General features: G+C 18.6%; 1 protein-coding gene across 16 annotated transcripts; it reads right to left on the bottom strand.

The window, feature by feature from the left end:
* Positions 1 to 157: 157 nt before the first annotated feature.
* Positions 158 to 16,294, bottom strand: LOC108000082 (acyl-CoA Delta-9 desaturase). 16 transcript variants are annotated; one of them, XM_062073520.1, is made up of 8 exons: positions 15,748 to 16,215; positions 15,470 to 15,520; positions 4,334 to 4,621; positions 3,117 to 3,247; positions 2,550 to 2,755; positions 2,288 to 2,473; positions 829 to 875; positions 158 to 741 (listed from the first exon to the last, which is right to left on the bottom strand). In XM_062073520.1, exons 2-8 carry the CDS (start codon positions 15,486 to 15,488, stop codon positions 560 to 562), a joined length of 1,059 nt encoding a protein of 352 aa, XP_061929504.1. In that variant the 5' UTR covers positions 15,489 to 15,520; positions 15,748 to 16,215; the 3' UTR covers positions 158 to 559. The 16 variants fall into 16 exon arrangements, with proteins under 16 accessions (XP_061929504.1, XP_061929505.1, XP_061929494.1 ...); XM_062073521.1 differs by lacking the exon at positions 15,470 to 15,520 and having other exon boundaries at positions 4,334 to 4,741; positions 15,748 to 16,262; XM_062073510.1 differs by having other exon boundaries at positions 158 to 875; positions 15,748 to 16,238.
* Between the last annotated feature and the right edge of the window lie 3,940 nt (positions 16,295 to 20,234).

Here is a 20,234-nt window from a genome sequence, read left to right as displayed (position 1 = left end):
TATAAAATAATTATGTAATATATCAATGAAACCATTTCATATTATTAATTTTTGTAAGTAATAAACTTAAATAGAAATTTGTAAAGGAGAAAAATAAGTTCATTTATCAAAACAAAAATATATATATAATATAAAATAACAAAATATAATCTCACTATTTTTCTCTTCGAAAATAAAGATTATTTATTTTATACACATTTTATGTTACATAAAAATAATTAATCTTAATTATTTGATCAATTAAATAATAAACTTAATAAAGTATTTACATGTAAGTTCTTTCTAAATGAGAACTACCACAAATTTTTTGAGAAAAAAATTGAGACATCTATGAATTTTTTAATTATAAGTCAAGAATACTGAAATTCATATTTCTGAAATTAATTAATCAATGATTTATCGAACGAGAAAATAAATCAAATGAAAATGATCGATAATTCATACATATTTTATAAATTTGTTTCAATTCATTTAATATAAATATATATTTCGCAAAATTTTTCACGAAAATCAAAAGAATACTACATTAATTTTTTATTCCATCATTAAAAAAATACAATCATTGTTTGATTTTATCCATTAGTTCCAATTCTTGGAGATCTTCAGCTGGAATATCAGAGTCCCCATAACCCCAAATATGACTGCCATCACCAGATCTCTTTGCTCTTCGACGCACCATTGCTGGAGATACGTATTTTCGATCATAAGCCCAACCGAAGCGTGCGAAAGTATCGATGAAGCCTGTAGTCAAGTTGAACGTGTAATTGCCCAATTCTCCAGTCTTGTAATCCCAAGGAAAAACATGATGGAAATTATGCCAACCCTCACCTAGAGCAGCAATGGAAAGCATCGTATTTTCCACTGAAGATATGTATCTGGAACAAATAAATTTTTTTATTATTATTCTTTTATTTTTACTATTATTTTTAATGATTTTGAATGATTATTATAGTAAAGACTGTTGTATTCGTGATATTTATATAGGCAATATTTATTGTATTATTAATATCTGTACATTTTCAATTTATAATAAATTATATATCAGATATTATTATTATAAAAAATTATATATCAGAAATTAGTAAATATTTATAGCTAAAATTTTGGTTTAAGATTATCTTTCCTATTATTTCTCTAAATTTTATATCAATTGGTGACTATAATTTTTTAAAATTAATCTTACTTTCATCCGTATTGATTTTAGATTTAAATTTCAATGCCTTAATAAAAATAAATATTTTTCTTTCATTTCATTTCTTTCGTTTAATTTTAGTTCTCTAAAATTTTAGTTCTCTGGTCCTATTATTTCTCTAAATTTTCATGTCAATTGGTGACCATAATTTTTTAAAATTAATCTTATTTTCATCCGTATTGACTTTAGGCTTAAATTTCAATGCCTTAATAAAAATAAATATTTTTCTTTTATTTCATTTCTTTCGTTTAATTTTAGTTTATGTATTATATTAATAATACATAATTGTTTTTAATAACATTTTTCGAAATCATTATTTTTATTTTATTATTTATTATTAATATTTCATATAAAAATTAATGAATCTATCATTTAAGAATAATGTAATGTTGAGAATATATTAATTAATCAACATATAATTAATTTTTATATTTAGAACAATGAAAATAATATTGATAAAATATATGAATTAATACAATATTAAAGATAAAAAGAGAATTATTATATTAGCATATATTCATTTTAATTAATCAACATTTTTTTTTAACTTTATATATACAGTGTTAATGATTCTGTCATTGTTTTAAATAATTATTAGTAATATAAAATAAATTTTAAATAAATTGTTAAATTATTTTGTACATGTAACTATTTCTGTTATAAAGAAATAATTAAAATTTGTTTATGTAATATTTTATTGCTTCTTTTATAAGATATAGAATAAATAATAGATTCGAACAGTATATAAAATATATAAGTAGTTTTTCTTTCATAAATACTTATACAAATATACTTATGAAAAGAATATCATTAAAGCAGAGTTTCAACTAGAATTTTTTAATGATTATTTCGTAATAATTTTTATTATTGGTTATGAAAATATATAATTATATTAATTATAATTAATCAATGTTATTTTAATTATTGTAAAAACTTGAATTAATAATTATGTATGAATTTTTATGATTTATAATTGTAAATCAGATATTTGCCATTGTTGATATTTATTTTTGTATTGTTTATTATTATTATTATTATTATATTTAGCATATTATTATTTGTAATTCAACAAAAAATTAAAAGTTGATAACTCACTTGTCATAAGGTCGTTGACCCCACATGTGAGCCACGCTGTTTACAAAAAAGGCTATGTTGAGAGTAATACAGAAACGACAATTAAAATTCACCCAGAAAGATGTCCAAATTGATTCTGACCAAAAATACCAAGGCACGATAACTGGAAGTCCGATAGTTAAAAGAGGGAATAAAAGAATGTAATATCTAAAATTGAATATATCTTTGTTAAAACTTATGACATTATTTGATAAATATAGTTTTTTATTGATTGAAACGCCACCTTTTCTGCCACATGACAAGTCGATCGGCCTCCAAATCACTCATATCCACTGCCTTTCGTTTCGAGACAACATCGGGATGCGGAGTTATAAAAAGCCATCCTACGTGTGCGAAGAAAAAACCTCTTTTAACGTTATGAGGATCTGCGTCAGTTTCACTATATTTATGATGCACTCTATGATCCAATGCCCATCTGTATACATCTTTCTATAGACAAGATTTACACATATTTATTAATGAAACTTTTAAATTTTAATAAAAGAGATTCATATTTTACATTTCAAAAAATCTTTACATATTATTTTGAAAAATAAAAATAAATAAATTTTCTAGAAATTTTGTAAAAAAGATTATATTATATTAATAATTTTAAATTTTAAAATTAATGAAAAAGATTTATATTTCATATTTTAAATATAAAATTTGAATTCTTTTATATATTAATTTTTATATTATTTCTAGAAATTAATTTTTTAGAAATTATTAAAAAAATTTAATTTTTTAAAATTATTTGTTTAAAAGTAATTTTGTAGATATTGATTAAATTGTAATAAAGAAAATCATATACTTGTCCAGTTATGGTAAAGAGGAATATTAGAAGTAATCGAAGTGGCCATTTTGCTTTGTATGCCCTATGAGACCACAATCGATGTACTCCTGCAGTTATGCCGAATCCGGTAGTATAAGTAGTAATAAACACTGCAATAGAATAATATGTATTTATAATTTCAATAAATTTCATGACAAAATTATTTTAAATAATATAAATAAATGCAATCATTAATGTTGTTTGATATATTAAGCATTATATGTATAAAAATATATATATATATTTTAAAAAAATTTAATATATATATATTTATAATTCATTCAATAAATAAATAAATAAATATATATATATACAAAGAAATTTAATTAATTAATTATACTATAATATTTATAACATAATATTTTAAGATATTAATAACATAATTTAATAGCATATAAATTACATCGAATTTTTATTATAATTTTAATGAAATATTAATGAAATTATTATTTTGCTTATACATAAAAATTTGATTATTAAATTTTTTCCAAATTAAAAATTCTTTATAATCTCAAAGAGGAAATATTTTATATAGCAATGAAATATATTCTTTTTTTATTAATATGAATCATATGAATTAATTTCTGAAAAATGAAGAACAAATTTGGTTTATTGATAATTATCTTTGTAATTCATTCAATTATCTATTTAAATTACATATAAAATATTGATATCCACGAAACATATAAAAATTAATGGTCAATTGAGAACAATATGAAAATGAGAACAATATTCTAATTCTAAATTGATTGGAAAATTTAATAAAAATTAATTAAATCTGAAAATTTTCTTTTAAATTTTCATTTATTTTTTTTTTTGAGATTATTGAATTTTAATTTCAATTACATGAAATTAATTAATTGAAAATTAAATAGTATTTACTAAAATAAAATTAGAATTAAAAAAAATGGAATTGATCATTTTAATTTCTGACTGGATCAAAAAGTAACTTAAAAATATATTTCATCCAAATTTTCCTTTCATTTCTATATAATACTTTATTAATAATAATATCAGTAACTAATATAATTAATAATCAGTTATCAATAACATAAATGTTCTAATATCTTATTAATAAAATATATCTTTTCAATTTCAATCTCAACTCATTGTTAATTTCTACGAATGCTTTATTTTTAAAATTTTATGAATTTTTTTATGGCAATATTGGAAATATTTATTTTAAATATACTTACTCCATAACGTAGTAGAGAGCTTAGCTTCAACAAAGATGAGGTAAAATCCGTACAAACCACCTATGTGTACAAAAAGTAATCCTATCAGGTTTGACCATGAGATATGAGGCACATATTCCGTCTCGCTACTACGATAACTTCCATCAGCCGTTAAAAAATCATCTATTTCTGCCAATCTACGATTTTTTAAATTATTCTTCTTGGAATCATCTTCTAGTCCTTGATACATGATGGGCGATATTCGTTCCTTATTTGGAGATATTTTCATTTCTCCTTTCATGAATTTGTCTAAAAATTTTAATTTTATAGAGATTGGTCTTCAGTCTTCATCAACTTTCGTCCTTGCATCCTAATTTCTTTTGAAGATGATGTCGAGTTAATGGCATTTGGAACATTAAAAAATAAATTCTGTAATAAGAATTAATAATAGAAATTTTTTTTTCTTTCGTAATTATTCTTAATAGAATTATTCTTTATGAGAATATTCTTTATGAGAATTTATTTCGAGAAATAATTTTTATTTTTATAACTTTAATAAAAATATTATAAAAAAAAGTAAAATATTATAAAAAATGAAAAATAGATTACTTAAGTTTTTCAATTTTAAAAATATTATTGTCAATTAACTCCAAAATAAATGTGAAATTCAATTTTATAAAAAAATAACAATAAACTAATTTACGTCTTTATAATTTTCAATCTATAAATATATTATTCGAAAAATTTATTAAGATTAATCTTGATCAATATTAATGAATGAAATATTCTTTTTTTTTTCTTCACAATAAATTATTTAAGAAACGTACGATATATTTTTTCGTAATCAATATTATGAAATAAGTATTTATGTGAAATCGATCTATTACTGTAAAATTTCACCATACGCCAACTAATAACTATGAAAGACTGAGCCAGACATCTGACTGAATGTTAAATGATATCGCTTATCAATCATATAATATTTCATGAAAATATTTATTTGAACACTATTTTAAAGGGATCAAATTTAGGAAAATTTTATTTTCGAATGAAAGTTTATATATATAATAAATTAAAGCGAAATAAGTTACGCATTTTTTTTCTCGAAAATTTGTTAAAAACAAATGAAATTTTTAAAATTTGAACATTTTTTCATATTTTGAATTAATAATGAATAAATTTTATATTTTGTTTCAAGTTTCTTTTTATCGAAAATAATAGAGTATTTTGAATATTTAAAAATTTAAAATTATATATTTTTTGTCATATTTTGTTTTGTCATTACAATATTAATTTAAAAACTGAAAAATATATTGAAATTTTTTGTTTATTGAAAATATATTGAAATGTTTTGAGCGTTGATTTCATTTTTTTAAAATGATATATTTTGTTAAATTATATTCATATACATTCATTATATACTTCTTCATTATATTCTAAATATTTTATATAATTATAAAATTTTATTAAAAGTTTTATAAACTTTTTGAATTTTTTAAATTTTATAATTCTTTATTTTATGAAAAGTTTTTTAATGAAGTATTTTTAATGAAAATTTGCGAGTTGAAGAATATAATGATATATTTTTTTCATTGAATATTAATTTAAGAAATTTTAATATTCAAAATTTCAGTGTTTTTTTTTTAAATATAATTTTATAATGATAAAAGATATAAAATGTTCAAAGATACAAAATTTTAATATTATATCATCCTTGATAAAAAGAATTCCCAATCAAAAATATAAAAATTAGAAATTGATTTCATTCTCTCAAAGAAATTTTTTAATAAAAAAATTTATATAATCTATTATGTTTTACATATATATATAAATTTTCATTCAAATAAAAATTTTGAAATTAAATATATTTCTTTTCAATATTTTCGTAATGCATTGTAGATATTCTGTAATATAAATTATATGGAATTACTACATACAAAATTATTTATTTTTAGATATCATAATTATCATATAGATTTCATGAACAATATATTTTGGTTTATATGTTTAATCCCTACGATCTTGATATAAATTAATTGTTAAATTGAAAATATTAAATATTATATTATACATAATGTTAAACTATATATTATATTATATATTATATTATATTATAATATAATATTAAATATTAAAATATTAAATATTAAATAATTCACAAGGAAAATTTGAGAATAATTTTCTCTATATTATTATGATTTATAAATAATAATTACAATTAAAGCATAATTCTATTACGATAAAGAAAATTGGAACGTTACGTTTCATTATTGCACAAATTGATTCAAAATTAAGGATAACAATAAATATTTCTTTTCTAACAAATATTATTTTTGAGAAAAATAAAATTATTATAGAAGTATAATAATATATTATTAATATAATATTATTAAGAATATAATAATTATTGAAAATATATATATGTAAAGAAGATTTGTACATCATTGTACGCTATGTATATTTTCTATAAATTTTTAATTCATAACACAAAGCTTTGTATATCGCGATAGATATCTATTACAGATATGACTCATAAAATTATCTTATGTTAGATTATGATTCTCTTCATAATTCATATTTCATGATACAGTGAAACAATTTATATGAAACAGTTCATATTTCTTTTTTACAAATTTTTTAAAAATATTTATTTCTTATATATATAATCTTTTTATAATTTTATAAAATACAATCAATATATTTTTATATCTCGCTTCATTTAATGCAAAATTCAATTATTATAATTTAAATTTTTATTATTTTTTAAATTTTATATTTTTTTCCAAATAACTATGACAAGGAAAGAAAAATAAAAATTTACAATACAATTTTTTTATATCCAATTTTTAATTCTTCCAATCAGAATTAAATTAAATTAAATATTTCTTATTTTTTATTTTTACATAAAACAAGATCAAAAAATCGTTACATATTTATTAAAAAAAATTATCATTTATAAAAAAAATATTCAATATCATTTTAAATATATAAATTTCTTTTCAAATTGATTTTTTTTAAATCAGTATTTTTTAATTAATTGTTTTAATATAACACAAAAAATATTTAAAGAATATGAAACAAATGTCAAATTGATATCAAACTTTTCTAATATATTTTTGTATGGAAACATATATATATATTATATGAAACATATAATATATATAAAACATATATATATATATATATATATATATATGAATATATTTTATTTAAAATATATGGAAAGAAATTGTTGCAGAATGATAAACTTAATAAAAAAAATGTAGAACAAAAGAAACGATGCGACTAGTGCTATATATCTTGAAACTTAAAAAGTAAAAAGATCTTGTATAAGAATATATTTAATAAGCGATGTCAATTGCCTTTGTGCTGATGTTTTATGGAAAAATAAACTATAGATTAAGGGAAAAACAATTCTTTCGTAAAAGATAATTTATTGTATTCTGATTATAAAAATTAATTAAATAATTAAAAAATTAATTTATATTTTAATTAAAAAGAAAATTTCGGTCGATCGATACAAAATTTGGTAGGATATTGGCGAAGGAAAGTAGTGTGACTCGAAATATAAAATTTTAACTTCAACCAATTATTATTTCTTAAAATATTAATTAAAAGTTTCACTAATATTAAATACATATACAAATGCTGTTTAACCAAATATTATTAGTTATATAATTATTAATAAAATTGTGTTTATATAATAATACAAACAATCATTTATTGTTAAATAACGTTTGATATATGCTTAATGATATCATACATATCATATATCATATATCATCCGTATTATAGGATGTCCCATATAAAATTTCAATGATAAGCATTATCAATCCATTTTTCTTCTTCCTCCTGCCTTTTTTCCCTTATCATACTTTCATGTCGATTGATCTTCCGAAATTTTTCAAATTGATTCAAATTGATTCTTTCTTTAAAATGTATGATAATTATTCATACATTTTAAAAAGATTTGAATAATAATTTTTTTTTTAATATTTTGTATTTTTATATAAAAATATTCTTTTTTTTAATTCTTATACTTTTTTAGATTCTTTTATTTTTTTATATAAGATAATAAATACTATAATATACAGAGTTTGAAATTTATTTTAAACAAAGCTAAATATAAGTAGAATTAAACAGTTTTATCTTTGTATGTAGTAACGATATAGGATAAGAACATAATAAATGTGATGATTGTTAATGTATAGCTAGTTATATAGTAATATATTATAATAGTTAGTAAATGTATATTATTCAGTTATTTTGCATTGTTATACTGTTGCATTTATTTTAATTAATTTCTTTTTTTAATCATTTGATTATCTTTTTCATATTTTTTTGTCTTCATGTACTATCTCTAAACTGAAATTGCTTAAAAAATACATTAATTGAAATAAAATTTCAATCAATATTTATATATATATATATATTTTTATATATTAATTTATGTTTATGTTTATGTTTACTTAGATTTTGAAGAATATATAATAAATATATATAATTTATATAATAGTCTTACAAATATTTTATATACTTTATATATTTAATTCAACTGCTCAAACATTATTTTTGAAAGTGTATTGTATTGGATGAACAACATTATTATTTATAAAAAAATCTATTATTTTTAGTGTAAACAAGAAGCTTTATTATATATATAATTTTTTAAGCTTTGTTATTACATATATAAATTTTTAAATATTAATCCATAAAACATAATTCTTTTTTTTTTAGAATAATTTCCCATCTGATTTCATTTTTCAAATAAATATAAAAAAAATTTATTATTATTATTATTATAATCAAACGTTATTATATTAACCTTTCATTATTTATTATTATTATATATATATTTCTTGTATTCCTATGTATATTGCATATATTACTCTGTTATATTATATTATATATTGAATAAAATAATATATAATATAATATATAATATATATAAATTTATTTGATAAAATATTCGATAATAATCATTAAGATAATCTATATTTCCATTCTTTTTTATTTTTTTGATAAAATAAATGTATTCTAATAGATTCGTAATGCATAATTTCATATAAATTCATGAAATGTTATAATCTTTTTAATTTTAATTTTTTTTTTTAATACAAGATAATTATATAATCAAGTAAATAGTTATTTCTACTATTATCTACTATTATATTTGTAGTGTACTAAATATTTCACTCGGAATGTTCTTCGATTCTTACGAAATAACTTCTATTTTACGTAAGGCGGAAGCTCATTATTTTTCAATCAGCATCCATTTTGTTCATTATTTGGTCTTAAGAATCGATTAGATATTCACGCAAAAATTACATTCTCGATCGAAATGATATTTATAAATCTGATTAATAAATCTTTCCATTGGATAATTCTTCTTGTTATACACATCTTATATATAAAAGAATATTACGACATTCAAAATATTAATTAAAAATATTCATATATGATTATGAAGATTAGCAATGATTATTTATATTTCGGAGTAGATTAAATCAATTAAAAAATTGAAAATCAATTTTGATTTTCATCTTTTATTTTTTTAGTTTAATTTATAAATCATGCAAATCATTTTTATTTGAAATAAGTAAGAAATAAATTGTACCAACATTTATAAAAAAATATATATTTAAAAAACTTATTAAATATCAAAGTTTTTTTAAAGAAAATAATAAATCTTTAGATGAAAAAATAAATTATTTTTAAGAAAAATATATTAATTATTTTTACGTAGATATTAGAAAAATAATTTTAAAATTATGTTAATATAAATTATATATAAGAAAATTATTTTGTCAAAAAATATATATTCATATTTTTTTAATAAAATTAAATCTCTACAGACAAACATTAAATGTTAAAATAATTAATGTTTCGAATATATCATTATTGAAATAAAATTATTTAAGGTAAAATAGTAAAGAAAAAGATAGTAAATAAGATAAATGTCTTATTTATTTAAATAATATTTATTTAAATCATTATTTATTTAAATAAAAATTTATTTCAATGACGTTCTATATTTTAATAAAATATAATATAATATAATTCAGATTTAAATTGTACAATAGAAATGACTTTAATGATTTTAATCATATTAGCAAACCTGATATTACGAAATATATGTAGTATAGTATAGTATAGTATAGTATCTGTTTCGTATATAATCTAAATAGAGATTATTGTACAAATAGACGAATAGATCCTAGTATTTGAGAATATACATATATATACACATACTCTGTCTGCCAATAAGTGCTCAGAAACTTATGACGTAATAGTATGATCTAATTATTTTTGTAGCTTTAGTGATTTAAATGGCATGTTGCTGCGTCTTAAGTTCTGAAAATATTATTCCATTGATTTTAAACAAGTTAGCTAAATATATACATTTAAATTATATTTATAATAGATATCAATTGTAGATATATAAAGTATTTTTCTAATTTATATTAAAATTTTGAGTGTACATAAAATTCTAAACTTAATTATTCAATAAAAATAATAATAAAAATAATATATATTCGATAAAAATAAAATATCAGAAACATAGAAAAATTTTTTTGATTCATAATTTCAAAATTATCATTCAATAATATTCTGCACAATTTACTTTAAACTTAATATAATAAAATAATGGCATTAGAATTTTAGTAATGGATATTTAAAAACGCTGAAAAAAATTTTGAAATTTTTGCTTTTGAAAGTTTGCACAATGAATGAAATAAAAATTTATAAAATTTAATTGATAAAATATTCGAATTGTAAAATAGTTTTAAAGAATATTTAATAGCTTTCAGAAATTCTTATTCCGATAACATTAAATCAATTAGTAACATAATTCTTATTTTTTTTTTAAGAAAGTACAATATTATTCACGTGCAAATATATATTAATTTTTTAAATTAGTAACATTAAATTATATATAAAGAATATTTTATAAAAAATCTTTCTATTATATTCTATTAAATATATAATTTTTATATATCGATATATAAAAATGCTTTTTACATACAAATATATCATTTCTGAACAAGAAACAGGAATTAATTTTCTCTAGAATCAATAAAAACGATTTATTATTCATCGATGATAATTAAGGCGATAAAAGATTTAATTAAGAACGATTAAACTTGATTGACCAGCAGGAGCTTCTCTTACCAATTTTTTTTTACAGATTTATCCACACAATCATGTAATTAAACGAATATGATTAATCAAAACATAGTAAGTTTTTAAAAACGAAAGAAAAAAGAAGAAATCTAAAGTAATCACAATTATATCACAATTAAATATATCACAATTAATTATAATATAGAGGCAAAAATTATAATGCGAATAACAGAAATGATTTTTTATTCTATTTTTTGAAATTTTGATGAAAGTTTTAGTTAGAAATATGCTGTTAAAAAAAAACAATTTAAAAAATTATAAAAAAAGCAAAAATAATCGCAATTATCATGTTTGAGAGCTTATTTTATTTGAAATATTCAATAAATTGCTATGTTATTAATACATTTGATATTTGTTATTAGTATGTTATAGATGTTATTAATACATTTGATATTAAAAAAATAATAATATAAATATCTATCTAGAAGTAATAAAGAAAACAAAGAAAGAAAGAAATATTGTTTTTCAAATATTTTGGAATTCAAATATTTCAATTATGACAACTATATTGAAGAAAACAGTATTATTTTTAGCATAGAAATTGTTTGTCTTTATATAAAATTTGAATAAACATGGAAAGATGAGTGTGCAAGAATTAAAGTGTAAATTGGAATAAATGAGAAATGAGAATAAGTTATGTGACTGTGTTTATAAAAGAGAACGGGAATTTTTGTAATCATATAATATAATTCAACTGTATAAATTAAAATACTATATAAATTAAAATACATTTAATTTTATAATTTCCAAAATTTTTTAAATAAAATAAAATTATTTTTTTGTGTTTTAAGAGATATCTATATATTTAACCAGACTAGACATTGAGCCTATTTTTTATGAAAAGCAAACAATAAAAAAAGAAATATATTAAAAGACATTTGCAATTATTTGCAAAGCAAATAATTAAATGACATACAAGGATATAACTGTATTTTATAAATTCGAAATGTAATAGCTCACATTCCATTTTCAACAGCATTGTCTTTAATAAATATTCATTGTTGAGAATTCATGGTTCATGGTCAAATTGTTCTTATAGTGAAGTCAATATAAAATGATTTGATGGCAACAATTATAACGAAACATTAAACGTAAACCTTAATTCTTCTATAATATACATATAATTTGTATTTTTCAATAAAGATTAATCGAAAAATAAAATTAATGATAATTAAAAAAATAGAATTTTCATCAATAAATTTGATATATCTCAAAGAGAACAAGATTTTGTGTATCCCCTTATTTTCGAGATGTTTACAAAAAATAATACTATTATCATATTGAATTTCATTTATATGTATCCATATGTATCTATGACAGTTTATGGGTTGTATGCAATTACTTATCTATTATTTCTTATATATTATACCATTTCATCATGATCATTTAATATTCAAAATATATATGGATAAGTTAATATTATCGCACTTAATATTTATCTATAGAGAGCTTAAGATATATATATTTCGATCGAAATTACAATGATTACAATATTAATTGTTACAATAATAAAAACTGTAGTAATGATACTAAATTATTATAATTTCAAGGAAAAAAATTATTTTATATTTTATTTTAAAATTATTCTAAAAGTTGGTGGATAAATATTAATAATAATATAATGATTTCTGCGGAACGTTTAAATTTGATATAAGGATTGAAATATTTCATCAAGATTATTATACTTTATAAAAATCTATCTTTTTGATTGAATGATTTCATTATATTCTATTATATGAATTGTCTATCATTACAATCTGTTTGCATATCAATAAAAAATAAATGATGTTCGCATGCTTACGTACATCATACGCTCAAATAAATGAATGAGATATTTAAATGAAATTCAATATAATAGATGTAATCTTACAAATATATATCAAAAACTAAACTACCAGTTACATGTATAAAGGTTATTCAAAATATTGATTTCTAGAATATATTCAAAAATCATTGAGAAAAATTAAAAAGAAAGTAATTTTTTTTCATGCATTTTATTATATATTTTGCATGTATTATAATGAATCATTTGAATATATAAAAACATCTAATTTAAAATGCAAAATACGAATATCGATTTGAATTTCTTTATAAATGTTTCATACATTAATTGATAAATCGATAAATTAAAATATTTGTTGTTTTATTTGATTATTATATTTACTATGTATTTCTTATTATATTTACTATGTTTCAAAAGCAAATTTTTCTAAATTATATAAGCATAAATCATCAATCAATAAAATGATTATGATGATTATTTTTATAAAAAAAGAATCGTATATATTATAAATATTAAATAATCGTTACTAGTTACATTATTAATTACGAATTTTCAATTATTAAATTTAAATAAGAGATTATTAGAGTTTTTTAAAATGAAAATAAAAAATTATTTGAAATTGTGAAATATTTTAAACTATTTAATTATTTTTATTTTAGAAATTATATAAAAAAAGTAATTTTATTTTGTATTAATTATAAATAAATTATTTCCAAATAATTTTTATTTAAATTTTAATTGATTAAAATAAGATATCAGATAATTTTATTAATTTCTTTTAAGAGACAATATATAAAAAATCTTTCACACATTGAAAATCTTTATACATAATATAATAATTTAATAGAATTAGAAAATTTTTTTATGAAACATTTATTTAAATATAAAATATTTGAATAGTATTACTAAAATCTACTACTTATTATTTATTAAGATAACATATGATAAAATTTTAAACAAAACTTAATTTAATAAAATTAATAAAATTCTTGATATAAGAATATAATACAAAATTTATAATGCAAAATTTATAGAAAAAATTTTTAAATGAATAATTCTTATTTAATTATAATCAATACATGATTTATAGAAAAAATTACAAGAAGAATATATTAAAATCGAGCAAAATATACAGAAAAGTGACTCTTGCGGAATTGTAACTCGATTCCATAAAGTTCCATTCATAATCAAGAAACAGTATAGCCATCAATTATCGATTAATTTCCGCTCAAACATGTAATTTAATGCTAATAAAATTGAAAAATGTAGATTAAGGTAACGTACTTAGAACTGAATGTTACGTTAGGTATTTTTATGTTAGATGTTTTTATGTTAGATTATTATAAAAAAAATATTATTGTTATACAAGAGATTCTAAAACACTGAAAAATTATTCACTTTTCACTTGAATTAAATAAGATTTTTGTTCTATAATTATATAATAATTAATAACATTTCGACAAATATTTGCATATATATGTATGTGTGACTTTTTCAATTCAATTATGATTCTAAAAATATAAAGATAAACATTATTAAAATTATTTATAAAATTATTCATAAATTTTTTTATGAATACTGTTAAATAGTGTAATTAATGTCTATAATGATTCTATATATACTATACTACTATAATTTATACTAAGATGTTATTTTTTTCAGAAGTAATGTTAGTAAGTAATGTTATTTTTTTCAGAAGAATAAATAATATTTCTTTATTTCTTGATAAATTAAATATATATTTCATTTATTATCAAATATATCATTATTTAATTGATTTATATAAAAATCATATTAATTAACGATGGCAACAATTCTATGAGAACTATCGAATATTTTTCTTTCAAAAAAATAATCTAACAATTTTTTTTAAGTTATTAAAAGTTTTTATCAATTTCAATTTCACATCGAGTCATCAAAATACATGCATAAATATGTGTATAAATCCCTATAAATAATACCTCTCGTCATTGTATTTCAAGGTTAAATTTGAAATACATGATAAATAACGTGAATCGTATAAAATATTTTGAATACTAGCTGACTATATATGGATAAATTCACGTGTGTCTCTAAATTAGATTCAAATATTAATAGGCCGATGCTCTATAATAATATAATATATAATGTATAATTCTTTATTTTAATTTTTAGATATAGTTCGATTAAATTTATATGCGTTTACTTACATAAATTGTATACAATCATGATGAAGAAAATTCAATAATCGATAAAAAGAACTGAAATCAAATTTTCATGATAATATTATAATAATATATATTATTCCTATAATCGTATTATCTTGTATCAAATGCGATGATTATAGATTTCACATGCTTATCTGTCATTTCTACTTAATTCTACTTCATTTAAATTATTATATAAAAATCGATCAAAATCATATGCAAATTGTTTCATAAATAATGCACACATCTTCAATTTTATATTATTGTTTCAAAGTCATTACCTGTTCAATTCTTTGCAATGCACTTTCTTCACATCAGTTCTTTATTTTGATATTTTTAAACTCGAATTTCAAAAGAGCTTTGAAGATACGATTAAATAAGATTATCCGATTGATTAAGAACACGATAAATTCGAAGAAAATTTTGCAAGTGTTTTCCAATTCTTCGAAATCAATCGATTGCACAATGGAAATTCACGAATTACTATAAATCAGATCGAATAAGATCGTAATTACGAAAATCGGATCAAATCAAATCATATTAGAATCAATAGTAAAAAAAAAGAATTTTTTAAGATAAGATAAAAAAAGATTTGCTCAAGTAATGCTTGAATGTCGATTGGATGAAAGTAGAAGCGTTTTACAAATGAATTAACGAATGACACCTGTTTCTTCGCGTGTATTTGACCGATTTCACGATTCGTTCCGTAGTACGCGTGAAATAAACTGTTCTCGTTACAAATCCGCGGGCCTCTAGTAACAAAACTCGTATTTGTGCGCACTGTCACGAGATGCGCCGACTGGGCACGGATTGGCACGAAGCAGAAATATTTGGTTAGATACATATCGTTTTCAGAAGTCTCTTGCACAATAATTTATAAACCAATAATGAACATACAAAAAAGTGAATCGATACGTAAAAAATTTAAATTTTGTTATATAGTCGGTTATATATACAACTTTTATAATATTTAAAAGTTAAGTTATATTGCATATAAATGTCATTTCAAAAGTTTATTTTTAATAGAGAAATTATATTTTATTATAAATCAATAATTCTTATTATTTTGGGAGATCAATTTTAATTTAATTTTAAAGAGAATTTATTATAATGTAATTATCATAATATATTAAATTATTTAATTTATTAATTTTTAATTTAAAAATAGAATTCAAAAATAGTAATGCGTATACTATTTGCTTATTGAAAAGAATTTTAAATAATTCTAATGAAAGCATATTGATTCATTACATAATATTTCGCATTTTATATTATAAAGTTATAATTCGGAAAAATCGATCGATAAAAAATTCGCAGGAGGAAGATAGATTCCAAATATAAAATTTAAAAACTGATTATATTTCATATAGGATACTTTATAATACGAAAATCAATATTGCTATAGCGTTATCGTTATCGGTTATTCGACAATCAATGATAATAACTATTATGGCAAAGACGTTTGTTTATTAATATCTGGATTATGCCATTTAATATATTATTCACGTTTGTATTACGGAATATTTGTATTCAATGTACGATACTGAAAATTTTGTATTATATTTTTATTAATATTTCAGAAAATATTAATTGGTTAAAACTAAAATTTTATAATAAAATTCCTGTCTATTTTGACATACAAGATTATTAGAGTTAGAACCTCTAAACAATTTTATAATATATTTTAAGATCTTTTCCCTTTTCTTTCTCTAATTCAATAAATTTTTTTTTCAACTGAGAGATCTTTTGAAATTATAATTTTGTTATATTTAATTTAATTGCATTTAAAATAATTTGAATTTTCAGTCTTACAAATCTAAGACACAGTTTTGGATTGTGAAATAATGAATTTAAGAAATTAATAAAAATTATTGCTACTATTACATTAAATTTTTATTACATGTATGTGTCCATGATAATAATATATATAGATTATGCGTTCGCTTATCTATTGTTTTTATGTATAAGCATATCGTGATAACTGATTCTTAATATATGTAATATAGGCTATTATCATTGAATTAATACATTTAATTATCCATAGTAAGTTTAGGATTTTTTGAATCCATGAAATACAAAATAAAATATAAAACAAATGATTTTGATTAAAATTATAATAATCGAAGTTACAACAATAAATATTATTAAAGAGACTATTAATATAATTTCATTTGCAACAAAAATTATTTTATATTTTATTTTCGCATTCCATACATCCAAAAATATGCATGTTATTATGGATGCATACATAAAAGAAAATTTAATATAATAGTTGTAAGAATTTTTATTTATTGAAAATTTTAAATCTAGTCTGTAATTCTATTGTAATTCTATATAATGAGGCATAAATTTTCAATCAAATTTTCATAAAATTTGAATTTTTCTTTCAATTCATTGTTCCAATAGTTCAAATCAAATTTAATTATAATTTAAATAAAATTATCAAATCAAATTTTATTTTTATTATTAACAAAAAATTATCACATATTTAAATCATAATTAATTTAAGAAAAAATTTAAAATTAATCTGTGATTAATTTAACTATTAACTTAAAACTGTCTTTAATTTTGCTATTAAAACATTCATATTCGATAACGTTTTACATCTTAAATTAAGTATGTAATGTCATATTTTATATACAACTGTTCATTATAAAATGATACATTACTCATTAAGTAACTAACATGAAATATCATTGATAAGAGCGAGTGATAAAGTTAGATTAACAATTCTAAATAAGAAAATACCTTTCTGAATGAACAACCGCGTGTTCACTTATAGTAGTGAATATGTCATATTTAGACAAAGATTTTTTACTTTTATTTCTAATTAATATGTCTAACTAAATAAAAATTAAATTAATATTAATAAATAATTAAAATAAAAATTATAAAAATCCAATTTAAAAAAAGGAACTTTTATAAAACGAAGATCTATGTTTGAATTTCTTTTTATTGTTACAATCTTTTCGGATAATTTTTATTTTAAATTCTTTTACTGCGTTTAATGCAATCTTTTTTAATAATGATTATTTTTTATTGAATTTTATATACATGTGTTATAGAAATATAATGCGATAATGTTCAAATCGAGTTTTTGCACTTTTTATAAATATTAAAAGATATCTCATATTTATTGAATAATGTAAAGTCAAAATAAAATTCAAAAAGTCAAAATTCTCGTTAGATTAAGATTACAGTTATAAAAATATTCTAATTATTTATTTAATTATCTATTATCTTTTATTATCTATTATCTTTTTTTTTGTAATGAAAATCATTTCATATTAATAAACTTTTATTTTTCTCTTCTTTTTTATTTTTTATTTTTATTATATTATAACAAAATTTTATAATAATAAAAAGAATTCACTTTTATAGAATAATAATAATGATGTTACAAGAGTATTTAGATGTCAAAAATATTTAAAAACAATTTTTTTTTAAATATTTTTATAAATATAGAAAAAAATAATATTTTTTAAAAATATTTTCGTAAATATAGAAAAAAAATGATATTTTTTATACATTTATCTCCTAAATTTAAAGTGATAAACATATTTGGATTCAGTAGTTTGGATGAAAATATGACAGAAATATTTTTTATCTTCAGACAATAAAATCTCGCATTTTTTATCAAGTATTTATATTATCATTTTATCTCATTTATTTTTCATATAAATATATCAAATTTGTAAAAAAAAATATGATTAATCTTCTTCTATATTATTAAAAAAGAAATATTTTACATATAAAATCATAAAGGGATATTTTAATATATAACTATTTTTCTTTATGAGAACAATATACAATTTATTTTCAAATAAATTTGTTTTTACGGTATGAGTTTACAAAGCATTATTAATTTTTAATTTTTTATCAAAATAAATAAAAAAAGAGATATTCAATCTTTATACATGTAAAATTTAAATGTATCGATTAATAAACTTTAATTTTTATATTTTCTATTGATCTTTTTTTAAATTTTTATCCTAATTTTGTATTTGTTTTGATTTTTAAAATTAATTTTTCAAAAATGTTCCATATATTAATTTAAATATATTAATAAATTAATATTTTATTCTATTCTATATATTTCTATTATATTCTATATATTTACAAATAATTTTTTTTTAATATTTCTTTAGTACTATATGAATATTATATTTTTATGTTATATATAAATTTATTACAAGTCATAGATCATTATTTCTTTGTATTAAATATAATAATTATTGTTAAAATATATTAATATTTATTGAATAATGCGCAAATAATTAATATAGAAATTGTCCATTTTTTCCAAATTTCTATTTTTAAATTGGTCGGTAAAACAGGACGTCAGTATAATCGCTACAATCTTTTTTCATATCGATATTTCAGAATACGTTTATTTATTTATGTTATGATTATTGTGCTTTATTACAAATTAGATATATTAAATATAAGATATTTTTATATCTAATTTATAATTTTATTTATGATTGCAATCTGATATTATACTGAATTGATCATGATTTGATAATATCGCAAATTATAAAGAATCTTAATTAATTTTCGAATTCTCGCGATAGAAAAAATCATTTGAAATATTTATATTCTACAATAAAATTTTATTAATATTTACTTTCTAAAATTTTACTATTATCGATAGATTCAAATTATTCATATTAATAGTTCTTATTATTCCCGAGAATGGCGCCACATATCAAATTTGCCGAAAGATCGAATTATTTGCAATTCATTAAATATTTTTGATATAGATTTT

This window comes from Apis cerana, linkage group LG4 (assembly GCF_029169275.1).
Source record: "Apis cerana isolate GH-2021 linkage group LG4, AcerK_1.0, whole genome shotgun sequence".
Taxonomy (NCBI): domain Eukaryota; kingdom Metazoa; phylum Arthropoda; class Insecta; order Hymenoptera; family Apidae; genus Apis; species Apis cerana.
Note: the sequence above shows the minus strand (reverse complement) of the source record. Positions and strands in the feature narration are given on the sequence as shown.

Coding starts and splice junctions, on each gene's coding strand:
- LOC108000082 (XM_062073509.1), bottom strand. CDS start 5,215: ATGGTGAAATTTTACAGTAATAGATCGATTTCACATAAATACTTATTT. Junction 4,622..5,139: donor TGATTACGAAAAAATATATC/GTACGTTTCTTA, acceptor TAAAATTTTTAG/ACAAATTCATGAAAGGAGAA. Junction 876..2,287: donor GGTCAACGACCTTATGACAA/GTGAGTTATCAA, acceptor TATTTGTTCCAG/ATACATATCTTCAGTGGAAA.